The 22,567-nt window shown below is 44.5% G+C and overlaps 1 protein-coding gene across 1 annotated transcript in view; it reads left to right on the forward strand.

Annotated features, from left to right (window-relative positions):
* Nucleotides 1–20,495, forward strand: part of LOC138286984 (mucin-22-like) — a 190,229-nt gene extending 169,734 nt beyond the window's left edge. The window contains exons 2-5 of the mRNA XM_069227348.1: nucleotides 6,725–8,665; nucleotides 11,801–12,091; nucleotides 19,400–19,546; nucleotides 20,368–20,495. Of these exons, the coding sequence (XP_069083449.1) occupies nucleotides 6,725–8,665; nucleotides 11,801–12,091; nucleotides 19,400–19,546; nucleotides 20,368–20,495 (2,507 nt within the window). The remainder of the gene's footprint in view (nucleotides 1–6,724; nucleotides 8,666–11,800; nucleotides 12,092–19,399; nucleotides 19,547–20,367) is intronic.
* Nucleotides 20,496–22,567: the final 2,072 nt, after the last annotated feature.

Below are 22,567 nucleotides of genomic sequence, written 5' to 3' on the forward strand. Positions count from 1 at the left end.
GCACATAGGGATAGGGGCAACACAAACCATATACTCTAGAAGTGGAATGCGAACCACAAATGGACCCCAAACCTATGTGACCTTGTAGAGGGTCGCTGGGACTGTAAGAAAACAGTGAGGGTTAGAAAAATAGCCCACCCCAAGACCCTGAAAAGTGGGTGCCAAGTGCACCTAAGTTCCCCAAAGAGCACAGAAGTCGTGATAGGGGAATTCTGCAGGAAAGACCAACACCAGCAATGCAACAACGATGGATTTCCAGACGAGAGTACCTGTGGAACAAGGGGACCAAGTCCAAAAGTCACGATCAAGTCGGGAGTGGGCAGATGCCCAGGAAATGCCAGCTGTGGGTGCAAAGAAGCTGCCACCGGATGGTAGAAGCTGAGGGTTCTGCACGAACGACAAGGGCTAGAAACTTCCCCTTTGGAGGATGGATGTCCCACGTCGTGAAGAGTCGTGCAGAAGTATTTTCCCGCAGAAAGACCGCAAACAAGCCTTACTAGCTGCAAGGGTCGCGGTTACGTTTTTTGGATGCTGCTGTGGCCCAGGAGGGACCAGGATGTCACCAATTGCGTTAGGGGACAGAGGGGGCATCCAGCAAGACAAAGAGCCCACTCAGAAGCAAGCAGCACCCGCAGAAATGCCAGAACAGGCACTACGAAGTGGAGTGAATCAGTGCTCACCCGAAGTTGCACTAGAAAGTCCCACGCCGCCGGAGGACAACTCACGAGGTCGTGCAATGCAGGTTAGAGTGCCGGGGGCCCAGGCTTGGATGTGCACAAAGGAAATCCTCGGTGAGTGCACAGGAGCCGGAGTAGCTGCAAAACACGCGGTTCCCAGCAATGCAGTCTAGCGTGGGGAGGCAAGGACTTACCTCCACCAAACTTGGACTGAAGAGTCACTGGACTGTGGGAGTCACTTGGACAGAGTTGCTGAGTTCAAGGGACCTCGCTCATCGTGCTGAGAGGAGACCCAGAGGACCGGTGATGCAGTTCTTTGGTGCCTGCGGTTGCAGGGGGAAGATTCCGTCGACCCATGGGAGATTTCTTCGGAGCTTCTAGTGCAGAGAGGAGGCAGACTACCCCCACAGCATGCACCACCAGGAAAACAGTCGAGAAGGCGCCAGGATCAGCGTTACAAGGTCGCAGTAGTCGTCTTTGCTACTTTGTTGCAGTTTTGCAGGCTTCCAGCGCGGTCAGCAGTCGATTCCTTGGCAGAAGGTGAAGAGAGAGATGCAGAGGAACTCTGATGAGCTCTTGCATTCGTTATCTAAAGAATTCCCCAAAGCAGAGACCCTAAATAGCCAGAAAAGGAGGTTTGGCTACCTAGGAGAGAGGATAGGCTAGCAACACCTGAAGGAGCCTATCAGAAGGAGTCTCTGACGTCACCTGCTGGCCCTGGCCACTCAGAGCAGTCCAGTGTGCCAGCAGCACCTCTGTTTCCAAGATGGCAGAGGTCTGGAGCACACTGGAGGAGCTCTGGGCACCTCCCAGGGGAGGTGCAGGTCAGGGGAGTGGTCACTCCCCTTTCCTTTGTCCAGTTTCGCACCAGAGCAGGGCTGGGGGATCCCTGAACTGGTGTAGACTGGCTTATGCAGTGATGGGCACCATCTGTGCCCATCAAAGCATTTCCAGAGGCTTGGGGAGGCTACTCCTCCCCAGCCCTGACACCTTATTCCAAAGGGAGAGGGTGTAACACCTTCTCTCTGAGGAAGTCCTTTGTTTTGCCTTCCTGGGCCAAGCCTGGCTGGACCCCAGGAGGGCAGAACCCTGTCTGAGGGGTTGGCAGCAGCAGCAGCTGCAGTGAAACCCCGGGAAAGGCAGTTTGGCAGTACCCGGGTCTGTGCTAGAGACACGGGGAATCATGGGATTGTCTCCCCAATACCAGGATGGCATTGGTGGGGCAATTCCATGATCTTAGACATGTTACATGGCCATATTCGGAGTTACCATTGTGAAGCTACACATAGGTAGTGACCTATGTGTAGTGCACACGTCTAATGGTGTCCCCGCACTCACAAAGTCCGGGGAATTGGCCCTGAACAATGTGGGGGCACCTTGGCTAGTGCCAGGGTGCCCACACACTAAGTAACTTAGCACCCAACCTTTACCAGGTAAAGGTTAGACATATAGGTGACTTATAAGTTACTTAAGTGCAGTGAAAAATGGCTGTGAAATAACGTGGACGTTATTTCACTCAGGCTGCAGTGGCAGGCCTGTGTAAGAATTGTCAGAGCTCCCTATGGGTGGCAAAAGAAATGCTGCAGCCCATAGGGATCTCCTGGAACCCCAATCCCCTGGGTACCTCAGTACCATATACTAGGGAATTATAAGGGTGTTCCAGTATGCCAATGTAAATTGGTAAAATTGGTCACTAGCCTGTTAGTGACAATTTGGAAAGAAATGAGAGAGCATAACCACTGAGGTTCTGGTTAGCAGAGCCTCAGTGAGACAGTTAGTCATAACACAGGTAACACATTCAGGCACACTTATGAGCACTGGGGCCCTGGCTGGCAGGGTCCCAGTGACACATACAACTAAAACAACATATATACAGTGAAATATGGGGGTAACATGCCAGGCAAGATGGTACTTTCCTACAACTGGGTGTAACCAACAGTTAGAATTTGTGAATTCCTCCCAGACAGTCACACAATAGAGGGATTAGGTGTGCCTGGGTGGGTCATCTGCCGACAAGATGAGGTAACAGAGCTGAGCACAGCCCCACTTACAACTGAATAGCCTGTGCTCTGCCTCCTCACATAGGGCCTAATGACCCGATGTTATTACTGCAGCCAGCTTGGAGCCATGGCTGGGGAGGCAGGTAATTCCATGCACTTCAAAGACACTGTCTAGAAGCTTCTCCCCCCTTCCCAAACCAGGGCACCAGGCTATAAATAGAGAATATTGGACACCAACTCTTCAGTACATTTTTGGACCTGTGGATACTCTGTCATGAAGAAGGACTTCTGTGCTGCTGGAAGGACTGCCACTCTGCTGGACTGCTGTTCAGAAGGAACTGCTGCCCTGCTATGCTGACCTGCTGCCTGTTGCTTTGTTGCCTGGGAAAGAAGAACTGGACCTGCAACTTCATCTTGAACCTAGGGCTGCAAGAGAGACTCCAAGGGTTAATCTGCTGGCCTCCTGATCTGGGCCTCAGCGACATAAAAGGCTTCCCAGCATCCTGCACCAGCCCCTGAACCAAGCTCAGGTGAGTTCCTGACCCTTAAGTGGTGCTCCTCAGGACCCCGACTTTTGGTGAGCTGAAATCAAGATTTTGGGGTCTTTGCGTCCACAAACAGGCCAGTTTGCACCAAGACTTTGCCACTCTCACAGCAATTCAACACAGAGCGCTGCCAGCCAGACTCTTTGTGCTACAGCATCAACCGCTGAGGGGACCGCTAATGCAAAGGTCCAGCAATGCTCACTTGCGACGCGTGGCCTGCCCTTCGCACTATGCCGGCAGCCTCCTGTGATGCTCTCTCTGCTCCTCGCAGTCCCCTTCACCGCGTACGGGCCTCTTGACACGAACTTTGAGAAGATAAACTTCAGCAGACCTCACCTGGTGACAACAGCCGAACTGCGGTCCATTGTGGTCAATCCAAAACTGTGACTTTGACCCACGCCAATGCGTTCAGATATCAGAAGTTGGCACTTTATGATTTTTTGCACTATTTTTACTAAATTGTTCAAAAATTCATATTTCCAATTCTACTGATCAGAGTTTCGTTGTTTTGGTCTTGTTTTACTTAATACATTTTACTCTATGTTTCTAACTTGGTTTGGGATCATTTCTGTGTGGTGTTTTTCACCTTATTACTGTTTGAAGTGTTGCATAAATGCTTTACACAGTGCCTCTAAGTTAAGCCTGTGCCAAGTTACCACAGGTTTGATCATGGGTTAACTTGGGGTTGGCTTGTGCCTCACCCTGACTAGGACGTTGGGCGCTGCGTGACCAAGGCTCACACTCTAGTCAACCAACAACCCAATGTCTAACAATAACGAAAAATACTTTATTAAAGCATCTTTTGGTCAGCCTTCTTCATCCATTATTCTGTGAAGCTGTCATTCGCTTTTTGTCTCTGCCCACCAAAGCATACAGCAAGGGGCAGTGTGTCAGCCCACTTCATCTATTGGCTCTGTTCACTTACTAAAAGCATTCTGTTTGATCACAGGTGCCTGAAAAGGAATGCAAACTAATATTGCCAGCAGCAGGGCTTACTTAATATCATGCCAATGCCATTGGAAGTGCCCTGGCATATCAATGCAGTGCCATTATATCATGTGAATCAAGCTGACATGTTAAATGGCATTCTGGCCCACTAGGAAGCAGTACATACATCACCCGACTCATACATTACACTGAGTGGATGGTTGTTATTTTTTTTATTTCAGAAGCTAAGGTGCTAGCTAAGCTGTTAGACGCCCCGCTCGTCTTCTGCATTTCATTGTGGGCAGGAATCATGTATCCTTAAAATTAGGTATATCCAATCTTTGCCACTCTAAGGAATGACAGAATTGGTGGATACACCGCTGACAAACATGAGTCGAATGGTAACGTTAACTTTAGGCAAATAGTGTTTTCAGAAACTGACGAAAGTATCTCCATGGACCAGATTTCTTAAACAGAGGGGCTTTTTTTACAAGCACCATGCACCACGGGTGCATCACAAAAAGTGTGCATTGTGCAGGCCCATATCTACAAGGCCACGCAAAGCCACTTTGATGGCTTTGCATATATGGTGTAAGGCAGCATAGCGCAAGTCGCTGAGTTGCCTATCATTGCGTCAAGGAGGTAGTCCATTTGCTTTGCAGTGGGTTTTCAAACACAACACCCATGGGTTTTTATGCATTCCCAGATTTACAAGGGGAGGAGCATTGAGGAGAAATATTCTGCATCACATGTAGAAAGACGAAAACGCCTCTATGGATTCTTTTTGTGCAGGAAGGTGCCCTGAAACCATACTGTCTGCGACGCAGGCATCCTTGCACCATGGTGCAAGGGTGCATGCGTCGGTTCCAGGCGGCCTATTATGTGCCAGCGCAGGAGGAGAGGACAGGAATTTGCCATATCATGTGGATACGGGGCCCTTTCCCTGTGGTGCAGGGCAGCGCAGCAAGGTAATTTGCTGTGCTTACAGTGCTGCCCTGCACCTCGGGCTTGTAAATAAGCCCCAGACCGTGTAAGTAAAAAGCATCTAATAAGTTCTATTACTTTAGGGATCACAATATTATTTATCCTAATTAACAATCATGAAGAAATTGCACTGAGAACAACAAAGTTATGAAAACAGAAGATAAACACCCAAAATATCAAGGGTGGTGGGAGGAAAACCAAACAGAATAATATTATTATTATTAAACACCCAAAACACCCAGAGTGGTGGAAGGATGTGCAAACAGAAGATTAATATTAAATACCCAATCCATCCAGGATGGTGGAAGAATATGCAAGCAGAGGATTAGTATTAGGCACCCAAGCCACCAGGGTGGTGAAACGATATGCAAAAGGAAGATTAATATTAACCACCCAAGCCACCCAGGGTGGGGAAAGGATTTGATAACAGAAGATTAATATTAAACACCCAAGAAATCCAGAGTGGTGGAAGGATATGCAAACAGAAGATTAATATTAAAAAGAAATCCAGGGAGGTGGAAAGATATGCAAACAGATGATAAATATTAAACACCCACGAAATCCAGGGATGTGGATGGATATGCAAAAAGAACTGTAATATTAAACACCTAAGAAATCCAGGGTGGCGGGCGATTTACCTGCAGAACGATACGTTCACTTGTCCTTCCAGCTATCCTCAGCTGGGATAAAGGAACGGGTGGCGGCTGGTCACCATCACTGACAACACAGAAATACTCAAGGGAGACAGTAGAGTGCAATGTCTGTTGTTATTGAGAAATTGACTAAATTGACTCTCACACAGTTGGCCAAAGGTGGATCTCTGGTCCCGGGTGTGAAAGAGGGAAGCCATTAATATTTTATGATGTAAATTTACATTGCTTTAAAGTTACATTTTGTCCACTATTATCTTTCTACGTTTTGGTGTTTCTTAATTTTTCTTCAACATAGTGCCTTTAGTTTCACAAATTGCACTAGAAGTGAGCAGTGATAACATCTGCTCCTAACTATAAACCAATCAAGGCATATACCTAAAACAAGAAGAAATGACACTTCTTTCATTGCTATCTTTTCATTTTACCCGCCTAAAGGGATAAAAGAGACCGAACCAAGTGTAGATAGTCAGACCATGAATTGTCTTCGAATTGTGATAACCTCACAGCCTCTCTACTGCTCATGAACCTAAATGCCAAGAGTAGAATGACAGTCAACTCATCAATGTGATCCGTGCCCTAAAGGGCAAACTTAGTGTTAGTGTAATTTGCATTATAAAGGACAAATGTAGGGCTCGATTTAGCATTTGGCGGGTAGGTTGGGCAGATTGATTTAGAGTTAGGCAGAGATTTGGCACAATCGTGCCAAATATTATGTTTGCCCTAGTATAACCTATGGTTTTATATTCTTTGGAACTTCTAATAAGGCAAATGAGATATTCATCACGTTGGTAACAAAGTAACCAGTCCATCAGTTTCAACATCAGACCCTTAGGATTAATGTAATGTGCATCATAATGTGAGGGACAGTAAAACAAAACCAGATGTCCAAGAAGATGCTTTACGATAATGTTTACTCTTTTCTGATTTCCCTTCTGCAGATCAGGTAATGCCTAAGTCTGTGGCAATGCATACAGACTCAACACTTTCTGTGGGAGCAGCATCTGTAACTGCAGCCATCGACACACCTGGGATCACTTTCCTAGCTGCAGTCAGAGCATCAACTGCAACAGGAGCAAGTTCTGCATCTGGAAGTGGTACAGAACCTACAGACAGTCCTGCATCGAATGTAAGCAGAGCTGCATCAGGAACAGTTACAACAACAATTGCCACTGTGGCCGCTGCAACTGAAACAACAACTACAATAAACAAAGCATCTGAAACAGCATCAATGCCCACATTCAATACAACATCTGAAACAACTGAAGCAACCAAGCTCAGTGCACAATCTGGAACAGGTACAACAATAACCACTTCTGTGTCTGCAACAGATACAATAGTTACAACCAATGAAACGAATGAAACAGTTTCAACAACATTACTAGCAACCACAGATTCAGAAACAGCTACAACACCCAAGAACAATGCAACACCTGAAACCAGAAAGACATCCATATCCAATGCAGCATCTGCCAAAGACACAATTGTTACTGCAGCATCAGCAGCAGATGCAACAGCTACACGAAGTGAAACATCAGAAAAAACTACACCCACAGCCAAAGCAGCAGCTGAAACAAGCAAAGCAACCATGCCCAGGATGGAACCTGGAACAGATACAATAACAAAACCCATTGCTGCACTTGAGCCAAGCACAATAACAACAGCTAGGGCACCATCTGAAACAGGTACTGAACTCAGAAGGGCCGTATCTGAAACAGGACCAACAACCATAAAGAGTGCAGCACCTGTAACAGATACAACACCCTCTAACAGTGCAGAATCAGCAATGTCTACAAGTACAGCTAGTTCAGTATCTGAAGTAGGAACCACCACAACAGCCAGTGTAACCACTGAAACAGGTAAAAATCTTGCATCTGGACAAAATATAACGTCCACAGACTGTGCTGTGTCTATGTCAAGCACATCAACCACAGCTAGAGTGGTATCTGGGATAGCTACAACTAAAACCAGTACAACCCCTACAGGTAGTGGAACAGACACACTAGGTACAGCACCAACAACCAGCACAATTTCTGAAACAGGTCCAACAAACAATGCAGGCTCAGAAACAGGCACTACAACTGCTGTAGTATCTACAACAAAACCCAGTGCAGCGTCTGAAACAGGTACAAAACCAACAGCACCTGAAACAAATAGTGTAACCACAAATATTGCAGCATCTGGCACTGATACAACACTTTCACCAAGCAGTACAGCATCTGGCACAGATACTGAAGCTACTCTCAGTGCAACATTTGATACAGGCACAACACCGACAACTAGTGCAGCATATGAAACAGGCACAACAGCAGCTACCAGTGCAGTATCTGAAAAAGGTACAATACCAACACTTAGTGCAGCATATGAAACAAGCATAACAACCAGTGCAGCACCTGAAGCAGGGAAAACACCCACAAACCGTGCAGCTTCTCAAACAGATACAACATCTAGTGTAGCATCTGAAATAGGTCCAACAACCAGTGCAGAATTTGAAATGGGTACAACAACCACAACTAGTGCAGCATATGAAAGGGGTAAAACAACCACTGAGGCATCTGAAACAGGTACAATAATCACAACTAGTGCAGCATATGAAACAGGTACAACACTTGTAACCAGTTCAGTATCTGAAACAGGTACAATACCCACAATAAGTGCAGAATATGAAGCAATGATAACAACCACTGCAGTGTCTGAAATGGCTATAATAACCACAAACACTGAAGAATCTGACACAAATACACTTGTAACCAGTAGAGCAGCATTTGTAGCAGATACAGCAGCTATGATCAGTACACCATCAAATACAATTACAACACACACAACCAGTGCAACATATGGAAACATTTCTACGTCGGCAACCAGAGCAGTATCTGAAACAGGTACAACACCCACAAGTAGTGCAACTAGTAACGCTGGTAAAACACTCGTAACTAGTGGAGAAGCACCTGGGATAAATACAACAGTCACAATCAGTGCATCATCTGATACAGGTACAACACCAGCAGCTATTACAGTATATAAAACAGGCACAACAACAGTAACCAGTACCAGATCAGAAACAGGTACTATAAGTACAAGTAGTCCAGCATCTGACACAGGTATGGTACACACAACCAGTGGAGAAGCATCTGTTATGGATACAACTGCAACCAGTGTTTCACAGGAAACAGACACAACACCACCAACCTGTACAGCCTCTAAAATAGACACAAAAAATACAATTAGTTTAGCATCTGTAACAGGTACAACAGAAACCAGTGCAGCCTTTGAGAAAAGTGCAACACTCACAATTGTGGAAGCATATGAAATAGATACAACAACAAACAGTGCAATATATGAAGCAGGCATAATAACCATGAATAGCACAGTGCCTACCATAGTTGCTACACTTATAACCAGAGCAGCAACATCTGAAGTGGCATCTGAACCAGAGATAGCAACTACAGCTAGTATAGCACCTGTAAGAAGGACAACATCCACCACCATCACAGCATATAAAATGGGTGCATCAGCTACAAGCGATGCAGCATATGAAACAGACAAAACAAATGCAGGCAGTGAAGAATTTGGAACAAATGTAACATTCACAGACATTTCTGCGCCCAGAATAATTACAGCACCCACACTTAATGCTGCACCTGAAACAGGGGGAACATCAACAACCAGTGCAGCATTTAAAACAGACAAAACATCTAAAACTGGTGTAGCAATTGTGGCAGGTACAACAACAGCCAGTGCATCTTCTGAAACAAGTACAATAAGAGTAGAGAATTCTGCATCTGAAACAAGTGAAATGCTCACAGACAAGCAAGCATCTGGTACATACACAAGAACTACAACCAATTTTGCATCAACAACACAAACACTCGCAGTCCATGTAACACCTGGGTCAACATCCAGAACCATTGAAGTATCTGAAAAGCATAATACTCCCCCAACCAATGCAGCATCTGGAGCAAGTGAACCATCAACAACAACAGTAGGAAGATCACCATCTGAGACAATTAGTGCTGCACCAGGAAGACTGACAGCATTTAGAATACCTGAATCAACTACAACAAATGTGACATCTACAACAAGTTTGCTTCCTCCAGCCAGGGAATCATCTGGAACAAATCTAGCTTTCACAGACAGTGTAGTAACTGAAATTAGCACATCTGCAACCAGTGTAGTAATGGAAGCATGCACAATACCTGCAAAAAGTGTAGTAATTGAAACAAGCACAACACCTGTGACCAGTGTAGCAATGGAAACGAGAACAACACCTGCAACCAGTGTAGCAACACAAACAAGCAACACACCTGCAGCAAGAGTAGCAATGAAAACAAGCACAACACCCACAACCAGTGCAGCAGCGGAAACAAGCACAACACCCACAATGAGTGCAGTAACTGAAACAGGAACAACACCTGCAGGCAATACACACACAAAGAGTATAGTAACAGAAACAAGCACAAAAACCCTGGCCAGAGTAGCAACTGAAACCAGCACAACATCAGCAACCAGTGTAGTAATGGGGATAAGCATGATACCTGCAAACACTGTAGTAACAGAAAAAAACAACACACCTGCAGTCAGCTTAGTAACTGAAAAAAGCAAAACACCAGCAGTCAGTGCACCAATGGAAGCAAGCACAACACCTGCATCTGCAACAAGTGTAGTAATGGAAACAAGCACAACACCCACAACTAGTGCAGTAATGGGAACAAGCACTACACCTGTAGTCAGCATAGTAATGGAAACAAGCATAACACCTGCAGCCACTATAGTAACTGAAACAAGGGCAACACCTGCAACCAGCACCATAATAGAAACAAGCACAAAACTTGAAGCAAGTGTAGTAATGAAAAAAAGCACAACACCAGCAACCAGTGTTGTAATGGAAACACGCACAATGCCCATAACTAGTGCGGTAGCTGAAATAGGCACAGCACCTTTAGGTAGTATAATAACTGGAACAAGCACAATACCCACAAACAGTGTAGTAATGGAAACAAGCACAACATCTCTGGCAAGTGTAGCAACTGAAACAAACACAACACCTGCAGCCAGTATAATAACGGGAACAAGTATAACACCTGCAACCAGTGTAGTAACAGCAACAAACAAAACACCTGCAACAAGTGTAATGCCGGAATCAAGTACAACACCCACAATCAGTGCAGTAATTAGAGCAAGCACAACACTACCAGCCAGTGTAGTAATGGAAACAAGCACAACACCTGCAGTCAGTGTATTAACGGAAACAAGCAGCGCACCCGCAGCCAGTGTAGTAATGGAAACAAGCACAACATTTGTAACCAGTGTAGTACCAGAAACAAGCAACAAACCTGCAGCAAGTGCAGTAATGAAAACAAGCACAACACCTGCGACCAGTGCAGTAATGGGAACAAGCACAACACCTGCAACTAGTGTAGCAACTGAAACAATCACAACACCTGCAACCAGTATAGTAACTGGAACAAGCACAGCACCTCTGGCCAGAATAGCAACTGAAACAAAGACAACACCTGAAACCAGTATAATAACGGAAACAAGCACAAAAGCTACAGCCAGTGTCATAAAGGAAACAAGCACAACACCTAGTGCAGTAATGGAAACAAGCACAATACCTGTATACACTGTAGTAACAGAAACAAGTAACACATCTGCAGTCAGTTTAGTAACTGAAACAAGCACAACACCTGCAGCCAGTGCACTAATGGAAACAAGCACAACACCTTTGGTCGGGGTTATAATGGAAAAAAGCACAACATCTGCTGCCAGTATATTAATGGAAACAAGCAACACATCTGCAGTCAGTTTAGTAACTGAAACAAGCACAACACCTGCAGTCAGGGTAGTAATGGAAACAAGCACAACACCTGTAGCAAGTGTCGTAATGGAAACAAGCGCAACATCTGCTGCCAGTATAGTAAAGGAAGCAAGCACAACATCTGCTGCCAGTATAGTAATGGAAACAAGCACAATACCTATACATAGTGTAGTGACAGAAACAAACACAACACCTGCAGGTAGTGTAGTAACAGAAACAAGCACAACACCAGTAGATAGTGTAGTAACAGAAACAAACACAACACCAGTAGATAGTGTAGTAACAGAAACAAACAGAACACCTGCAGGTAGTGTAGTAATGGAAGCAAGCACAACACCTGTAGCTGGTGTAGCAATGGGAACAAGCAACACATCTGCAGTCAGTTTAGTAACTGAAACAAGCACCACACCTGCAGCCAGTGCACTAATGGAAACAAGCACAACACATTTGGTCGGGGTTATAATGGAAAAAAGCACAACATCTGCTGCCAGTATAGTAATGGAAACAAGCACAGCACCTGTAGCAAGTGTAGAAATGAAAACAAGCGCAACATCTGCTGCCAGTATAGTAACGGAAGCAAGCACAACACCTGCTGCCAGTATAGTAATGGAAACAAGCACAATACCTATAGATAGTGTAGTGACTGAAACAAACAAAACACCTGCAGGTAGTGTAGTAACGGAAACAAGCACAATGCCTGTAGATAGTATAGTAACAGAAACAAACACAACACCTGCAGGTAGTGTAGTAATGGAAACAAGCACAACACCTTTAGCTAGTGTAGCAATGGGAACAAGCAACACATCTGCAGTCAGTTTAGTAACTGAAACAAGCACAACACCTGTGACCAGTGTAGCAATGGAAACGAGAACAACACCTGCAACCAGTGTAGCAACACAAACAAGCAACACACCTGCAGCAAGAGTAGCAATGAAAACAAGCACAACACCCACAACCAGTGCAGCAGCGGAAACAAGCACAACACCCACAATGAGTGCAGTAACTGAAACAGGAACAACACCTGCAGGCAATACACACACAAAGAGTATAGTAACAGAAACAAGCACAAAAACCCTGGCCAGAGTAGCAACTGAAACCAGCACAACATCAGCAACCAGTGTAGTAATGGGGATAAGCATGATACCTGCAAACACTGTAGTAACAGAAAAAAACAACACACCTGCAGTCAGCTTAGTAACTGAAAAAAGCAAAACACCAGCAGTCAGTGCACCAATGGAAGCAAGCACAACACCTGCATCTGCAACAAGTGTAGTAATGGAAACAAGCACAACACCCACAACTAGTGCAGTAATGGGAACAAGCACTACACCTGTAGTCAGCATAGTAATGGAAACAAGCATAACACCTGCAGCCACTATAGTAACTGAAACAAGGGCAACACCTGCAACCAGCACCATAATAGAAACAAGCACAAAACTTGAAGCCAGTGTAGTAATGAAAAAAAGCACAACACCAGCAACCAGTGTTGTAATGGAAACACGCACAATGCCCATAACTAGTGCGGTAGCTGAAATAGGCACAGCACCTTTAGGTAGTATAATAACTGGAACAAGCACAATACCCACAAACAGTGTAGTAATGGAAACAAGCACAACATCTCTGGCAAGTGTAGCAACTGAAACAAACACAACACCTGCAGCCAGTATAATAACGGGAACAAGTATAACACCTGCAACCAGTGTAGTAACAGCAACAAACAAAACACCTGCAACAAGTGTAATGCCGGAATCAAGTACAACACCCACAATCAGTGCAGTAATTAGAGCAAGCACAACACTACCAGCCAGTGTAGTAATGGAAACAAGCACAACACCTGCAGTCAGTGTATTAACGGAAACAAGCAGCGCACCCGCAGCCAGTGTAGTAATGGAAACAAGCACAACATTTGTAACCAGTGTAGTACCAGAAACAAGCAACAAACCTGCAGCAAGTGCAGTAATGAAAACAAGTACAACACCTGCGACCAGTGCAGTAACGGGAACAAGCACAACACCTGCAACTAGTGTAGCAACTGAAACAATCACAACACCTGCAACCAGTATAGTAACTGGAACAAGCACAGCACCTCTGGCCAGAATAGCAACTGAAACAAAGACAACACCTGAAACCAGTATAATAACGGAAACAAGCACAAAAGCTACAGCCAGTGTCATAAAGGAAACAAGCACAACACCTAGTGCAGTAATGGAAACAAGCACAATACCTGTATACACTGTAGTAACAGAAACAAGTAACACATCTGCAGTCAGTTTAGTAACTGAAACAAGCACAACACCTGCAGCCAGTGCACTAATGGAAACAAGCACAACACCTTTGGTCGGGGTTATAATGGAAAAAAGCACAACATCTGCTGCCAGTATATTAATGGAAACAAGCAACACATCTGCAGTCAGTTTAGTAACTGAAACAAGCACAACACCTGCAGTCAGGGTAGTAATGGAAACAAGCACAACACCTGTAGCAAGTGTCGTAATGGAAACAAGCGCAACATCTGCTGCCAGTATAGTAAAGGAAGCAAGCACAACATCTGCTGCCAGTATAGTAATGGAAACAAGCACAATACCTATACATAGTGTAGTGACAGAAACAAACACAACACCTGCAGGTAGTGTAGTAACAGAAACAAGCACAACACCAGTAGATAGTGTAGTAACAGAAACAAACACAACACCAGTAGATAGTGTAGTAACAGAAACAAACAGAACACCTGCAGGTAGTGTAGTAATGGAAGCAAGCACAACACCTGTAGCTGGTGTAGCAATGGGAACAAGCAACACATCTGCAGTCAGTTTAGTAACTGAAACAAGCACCACACCTGCAGCCAGTGCACTAATGGAAACAAGCACAACACCTTTGGTCGGGGTTATAATGGAAAAAAGCACAACATCTGCTGCCAGTATAGTAATGGAAACAAGCACAGCACCTGTAGCAAGTGTAGAAATGGAAACAAGCGCAACATCTGCTGCCAGTATAGTAACGGAAGTAAGCACAACACCTGCTGCCAGTATAGTAATGGAAACAAGCACAATACCTATAGATAGTGTAGTGACTGAAACAAACAAAACACCTGCAGGTAGTGTAGTAACGGAAACAAGCACAATGCCTGTAGATAGTGTAGTAACAGAAACAAACACAACACCTGCAGGTAGTGTAGTAATGGAAACAAGCACAACACCTTTAGCTAGTGTAGCAATGGGAACAAGCAACACATCTGCAGTCAGTTTAGTAACTGAAACAAGCACAACACCTGCAGCCAGTGCACTAATGGAAACAAGCACAACACCTTTGGTCGGGGTTATAATGGAAAAAAGCACAACATCTGCTGCCAGTATAGTAATGGAAACAAGCAACACATCTGCAGTCAGTTTAGTAACTGAAACAAGCACAACACCTGCAGTCAGGGTAGTAATGGAAACAAGCACAACACCTGTAGCAAGTGTAGTAATGGAAATAAGCAACACATCTGCAGTCAGTTTAGTAACTGAAAAAAGCACAACACCTGCAGTCAGGGTAGTAATGGAAACAAGCACAACGCCTCTAGCAAGTGTAGTAATGGAAACAAGCACAACACCTGTAGATAGTGTAGTAAAAGAAACAAACACAACACCTGCAGCTAGTGTAGTAATGGAAACAAGCACAACACCTGTAGCTAGTGTAGTAATGCAAGCAAGCACAACACCTGCAGCCAGTGCACTAATAGAAACAAGCATAACACCTACAGTCGGGGTTATAATGGAAACAAGCACAACATCTGCTGCCGGTATAGTAATGGAAACAAGCACAACACCTGTAGCAAGTGTAGTAATGGAAACAAGCAACACTGCAGTCAGTTTAGCAACTAAAACAAGCACAACACCAGCGGTTATGGTAGTAATGGAAACAAGCACAACACCTCTAGCAAGTGTAGTAATGGAAACACGCACAACACCTGTAGATAGTGTAGTAACAGAAACAAACACAACACCTGCAGGTAGTGTAGTAATGGAAACAAGCACAAAACCTGTAGCTAGTGTAGCAATAGGAACAAGCAACACATCTGCAGTCAGTTTAGTAACTGAAACAAGCACAACCCCTGCAGCCAGTGCACTAATGGAAACAAGCACAACACCTTTGGTCGGGGTTATAATGGAAAAAAGCACAACACCTGCGACCAGTGCAGTAACGGGAACAAGCACAACACCTGCAACTAGTGTAGCAACTGAAACAATCACAACACCTGCAACCAGTATAGTAACTGGAACAAGCACAGCACCTCTGGCCAGAATAGCAACTGAAACAAAAACAACACCTGAAACCAGTATAATAACGGAAACAAGCACAAAAGCTACAGCCAGTGTCATAAAGGAAACAAGCACAACACCTAGTGCAGTAATGGAAACAAGCACAATACCTGTATACACTGTAGTAACAGAAACAAGTAACACATCTGCAGTCAGTTTAGTAACTGAAACAAGCACAACACCTGCAGCCAGTGCACTAATGGAAACAAGCACAACACCTTTGGTCGGGGTTATAATGGAAAAAAGCACAACATCTGCTGCCAGTATATTAATGGAAACAAGCAACACATCTGCAGTCAGTTTAGTAACTGAAACAAGCACAACACCTGCAGTCAGGGTAGTAATGGAAACAAGCACAACACCTGTAGCAAGTGTCGTAATGGAAACAAGCGCAACATCTGCTGCCAGTATAGTAAAGGAAGCAAGCACAACATCTGCTGCCAGTATAGTAATGGAAACAAGCACAATACCTATACATAGTGTAGTGACAGAAACAAACACAACACCTGCAGGTAGTGTAGTAACAGAAACAAGCACAACACCAGTAGATAGTGTAGTAACAGAAACAAACACAACACCAGTAGATAGTGTAGTAACAGAAACAAACAGAACACCTGCAGGTAGTGTAGTAATGGAAGCAAGCACAACACCTGTAGCTGGTGTAGCAATGGGAACAAGCAACACATCTGCAGTCAGTTTAGTAACTGAAACAAGCACCACACCTGCAGCCAGTGCACTAATGGAAACAAGCACAACACCTTTGGTCGGGGTTATAATGGAAAAAAGCACAACATCTGCTGCCAGTATAGTAATGGAAACAAGCACAGCACCTGTAGCAAGTGTAGAAATGGAAACAAGCGCAACATCTGCTGCCAGTATAGTAACGGAAGCAAGCACAACACCTGCTGCCAGTATAGTAATGGAAACAAGCACAATACCTATAGATAGTGTAGTGACTGAAACAAACAAAACACCTGCAGGTAGTGTAGTAACGGAAACAAGCACAATGCCTGTAGATAGTGTAGTAACAGAAACAAACACAACACCTGCAGGTAGTGTAGTAATGGAAACAAGCACAACACCTTTAGCTAGTGTAGCAATGGGAACAAGCAACACATCTGCAGTCAGTTTAGTAACTGAAACAAGCACAACACCTGCAGCCAGTGCACTAATGGAAACAAGCACAACACCTTTGGTCGGGGTTATAATGGAAAAAAGCACAACATCTGCTGCCAGTATAGTAATGGAAACAAGCAACACATCTGCAGTCAGTTTAGTAACTGAAACAAGCACAACACCTGCAGTCAGGGTAGTAATGGAAACAAGCACAACACCTGTAGCAAGTGTAGTAATGGAAATAAGCAACACATCTGCAGTCAGTTTAGTAACTGAAAAAAGCACAACACCTGCAGTCAGGATAGTAATGGAAACAAGCACAACGCCTCTAGCAAGTGTAGTAATGGAAACAAGCACAACACCTGTAGATAGTGTAGTAAAAGAAACAAACACAACACCTGCAGCTAGTGTAGTAATGGAAACAAGCACAACACCTGTAGCTAGTGTAGTAATGCAAGCAAGCACAACACCTGCAGCCAGTGCACTAATAGAAACAAGCATAACACCTACAGTCGGGGTTATAATGGAAACAAGCACAACATCTGCTGCCGGTATAGTAATGGAAACAAGCACAACACCTGTAGCAAGTGTAGTAATGGAAACAAGCAACACTGCAGTCAGTTTAGCAACTAAAACAAGCACAACACCAGCGGTTATGGTAGTAATGGAAACAAGCACAACACCTCTAGCAAGTGTAGTAATGGAAACACGCACAACACCTGTAGATAGTGTAGTAACAGAAACAAACACAACACCTGCAGGTAGTGTAGTAATGGAAACAAGCACAACACCTGTAGCTAGTGTAGCAATAGGAACAAGCAACACATCTGCAGTCAGTTTAGTAACTGAAACAAGCACAACCCCTGCAGCCAGTGCACTAATGGAAACAAGCACAACACCTTTGGTCGGGGTTATAATGGAAAAAAGCACAACATCTGCTGCCAGTATAGTAATGGAAACAAGCACAACACCTGTATCAAGTGTAGTGACGGAAACAAGTGCAACATCTGCTGCCAGTATAGTAACGGAAGCAAGCACAACATCTGCTGCCAGTATAGTAATGGAAACAAGCACAATACCTATAGAGAGTGTAGTGACAGAAACAAACAAAACACCTGCAGGTAGTGTAGTAACGGAAACAAGCACAACACCTGTAGATAGTGTAGTAACAGAAACAAACACAACATCTGCAGGTAGTGTAGTAATGGAAACAAGCACAACACCTGTAGCTAGTGTAGCAATGGGAACAAGCAACACATCTGCAGTCAGTTTAGTAACTGAAACAAGCACAACACCTGCAGCCAGTGCACTAATGGAAACAAGCACAACACCTTTGGTCGGGGTTATAATGGAAAAAAGCACAACATCTGCTTCCAGTATAGTAATGGAAACAAGCAACACATCTGCAGTCAGTTTAGTAACTGAAACAAGCACAACACCTGCAGTCAGGGTAGTAATGGAAACAAGCACAACACCTGTAGCAAGTGTAGTAATGGAAATAAGCAACACATCTGCAGTCAGTTTAGTAACTGAAACAAGCACAACACCTGCAGTCAGGGTAGTAATGGAAACAAGCACAACGCCTCTAGCAAGTGTAGTAATGGAAACAAGCACAACACCTGTAGATAGTGTAGTAACAGAAACAAACACAACACCTGCAGCTAGTGTAGTAATGGAAACAAGCACAACACCTGTAGGTAGTGTAGTAATGGAAGCAAGCACAACACCTGCAGCCAGTGCACTTATAGAAACAAGCATAACACTTGCAGTCGGGGTTATAATGGAAACAAGCACAACATCTGCTGCCGGTATAGTAATGGAAACAAGCACAACACCTGTAGCAAGTGTAGTAATGGAAACAATCAACACATCTGCAGTCAGTTTAGTAACTAAAACAAGCACAACACCTGTGGTTATGGTAGTAATGGAAACAAGCACAACACCTCTAGCAAGTGTAGTAATGGAAACACGCACAACATCTGTAGATAGTGTAGTAACAGAAACAAACACAACACCTGCAGGTAGTGTAGTAATGGAAACAAGCACAACACCTGTAGCTAGTGTAGCAATAGGAACAAGCAACACATCTGCAGTCAGTTTAGTAACTGAAACAAGCACAACCTCTGCAGACAGTGCACTAATGGAAACAAGCACAACACCTTTGGTCGGGGTTATAATGGAAAAAAGCACAACATCTGCTGCCAGTATAGTAATGGAAACAAGCACAACACCTGTAGCAAGTGTAGTGACGGAAACAAGCAACACATCTGCAGGCAGTTTAGTAACTGAAACAAGCACAACACCTGCGGTCAGGGTAGTAATGGAAACAAGCACAACACCTGTAGCAAGTGTAGTAATGGAAACAAGCACAACACCTGTAGCAAGTGTAGTAATGGAAACAAGCAACACATCTGCAGTCAGTTTAGTAACTGAAAGAAGCACAACACCTGCAGCCAGTGCGCTAATAGAAACAAGCATAACACCTGCAGTCAGGGTTATAATGGAAACAAGCACAACATCTGCTGCCGGTATAGTAATGGAAACAAGCACAACACCTGCGGTCAGGGTAGTAATGGAAACAAGCAACACATCTGAAGTCAGTTTAGTAACTGAAACAAGTACAACACCTGCAGCCAGTGCGCTAACAGAAACAAGCAGAACACCTGCAGTCTGGGTTAGAATGGAAACAAGCAGAACATCTGCTGCCGGTATAGTAATAGGAGCAAGCACAACACCTGTAGCTAGTGTAGTAATGGAAACAAGCAACACATCTGCAGTCAGTTTAGTAACTGAAACAAGTACAACACCTGCAGCCAGTGCGCTAATAGAAACAAGCACAACACCTGCAGTTGGGGTTATAATGGAAACAAGCAGAACATCTGCCGCCGGTATAGTTATGGAAACAAGCACAACACCTGCGGTCAGGGTAGTAATGGAAACAAGCTCAACACCAGCAACAAGTGTAGTAACTAACACAAGCAAAACAGCTGCAAACAGAGAAGTAATACAATCAAGCACAACACCTGCAGCCAGTGTAGTAACTGAAGCAAGCACAACACCTGAAACCAATATAGTAGCAAAAACAAGCACAACACCTGCAGTAGGTGTAGTAACTGGAACATACACACCACTTGCTACTACTTTAGTAATTGAAACACGCACAATACCTGTAATCAGTGTAACACTTGGAGCAGCTAAAACATCTACAAGCAGCACAGCTGCTAAAATAGCAGCATCTGCCGTTTCCGGAGCATCCGGATGTCTTGGTGATGCTGCAGGTGCAGCAGCGTGGACCACTGCAGCGCCAGTGACTGCAAGCAAACAATGTCCCACCATCACATCCGTGAAGCCTTCAAGAAGGTCCTCAGTGCGGCTGGCGTTCAGGATTCAGAGTATGACTTTTACAAAGAATCTCCTGGATTCTTCCTCACCGGAGTTCATAAGTCGCAGCAGGGAGCTCGAGACTCTGGTGAGTAACCTTCCATGTGCGACTCTATGCACTAGGACCCTCGCGGTTCCAGGCAAACTCAATAGAGAAATGCCATAATTTGTTGAGAGGTGTTAAGGTGTCATTATTAACGGTTATGACATACACTGTTGCTCTGTGTTTTGTGAAGAGATTTATCCAAAGCGCTTCTCAAACAGATGAAGTGAGTCAGGGTGAGATGTGGAGTTTTCAGTGCAGACTTTCATCCACCAGCGTGGCAGGGTCAGAGGCGGGGGTCCTGTGAATCTGAAAACCATGGGGCGGGGCTTGTGAGTATGGGCGGGGTCAAATTACATGACTAAAAAAACATAAATATATTTGTTTGACTATTTTGTTAGTCTGCCACCTTCAGGAAACCACATAAAAATGACAGCCCTGCCAAGTGCCACACATCTCGCATTAGAATAACGCATTTTCGGTCATTTTACTACATTACCACAATGCCTGAGATTGTCTTGCAAAAGAATTGTGTCCTGAAGTGGGGTAAAACTATGTAGTTCGAGTTTTTCACTTTGCTAGCTAAGCTCCGAGTAATGTGTATCAAAGGCCACAAGGTGGCGATGGTGTACAACAGGAGGTATATAATTCTCGATGTATTATGAGAAGAGATGTATGCTACTGTCACAGAAACTCGTATCCCAGCCAAGCGAACCAACCCTCCTCAGCATCGCAGTTCCGGAGCTCCACGGTGCAAGCACTGGTCCTCAAGTATACAGGGGCACCCAAGAGAGATCTGGTGCTGGGGGAGGGGGCCCCATGCATGCCTCCTCCCCATAGATCATTAAATAAATAAAGATGTGCCGACCCCCAGGAGCTTCTCCCTCCCCAGAGGAACGAAGAGAAAGTGTGGGCGAGCGCAAGGCACCTAAGGTTACACGGGCACTAGGTTAGTTCCCTTCCTTTTCTGGCGCTTTGCAGCACTTTTAAGATCTTCCTAGAGTTTCTCGTTGCTCAAATGGGTGTAATTTCTGATATTTATATGGTTCCCTCGTCTTCATCGCTTGATTTGGCTTGCGAGAAAATGTCACTCATAGGCATTGAAATGTCACTCATAATTATACAGAAATTATGAAAATGTCACACATAGCACTCTAAAACCTTGGCAGCTATGAAACAAAAGTTCACATTGCAAATTGAAAATAAATTCAAGCTAAACTATTCTGTGTGAAATGTGCTCGATTACGTGGTTAACCCGATTACTGCATATCTGTGTGTGTAACCACAAAGTTACAGAACTGAATCCTGGTTGGCGCAGTGGAGAACAGTGACTTGTATATTTACAGTGCTGCGAGGTCCCAGCCTGCAACTGAAAGCACTGTGAATGTATGAGTCATTGTACTGCGCACAAAAACAGGCTCTCGCAAAATGTAAAAAACGATTTAGGGTCTGATTTGGAGTTTTACGGATGGGTTACCCCATCACAACTCTAATGGATGTTTTGTTTCCTTATTAGAAGTGCATGATATCCCAATGGCCCTTGTAATAATGTGGACAGGTGGATATCTTGCACCCATCCACCAAACTCTAAATCAGGCCCTCAGTGTTTAAGATAAAAGAAGCACATTCAAATAAAATTAAAATAATTTTCAATCAGTCCATACCTAGTTTAAATATGAGTTACGTGTCCATCAAAAGGAGGTGCTCCAGACCTCAGCTTCATTACAGCTCAAAAAGAACCATGAAGGTTCAAGTGATTACATTGTTTAAAGCCTATATTGGCTCCCAATCAGCCTTTTTTCCCTATTAATCAATGGCACACATGTACATTTCTTCCAGGCAGCAGGCACCCTGCCTGAAGGCTTGATATTTCTCCTTTAGCTCTCTGTCCCTCCCTGGTGTAGACACGTGGCGCCGCGCTGCATGTAAAGACCACGCACAGACCTCGTTGTGTTGCAGCCACACTCGGAACTGCGTCACCGCAGTTCCGTCCTTTATTTATACACTCGTGCTCCGTGCCCCTCCCGGACACGTTGAGCACGTTAACATAATGCAGAGAGCCCGTATGGCTCTCTGCTCCTCTTTACATCTCCCCCATGTTTCACTCCACATGGAGAGGGCTTAA

Source organism: Pleurodeles waltl, chromosome 4_1 (genome assembly GCF_031143425.1).
Source record: "Pleurodeles waltl isolate 20211129_DDA chromosome 4_1, aPleWal1.hap1.20221129, whole genome shotgun sequence".
NCBI classification, from domain to species: domain Eukaryota; kingdom Metazoa; phylum Chordata; class Amphibia; order Caudata; family Salamandridae; genus Pleurodeles; species Pleurodeles waltl.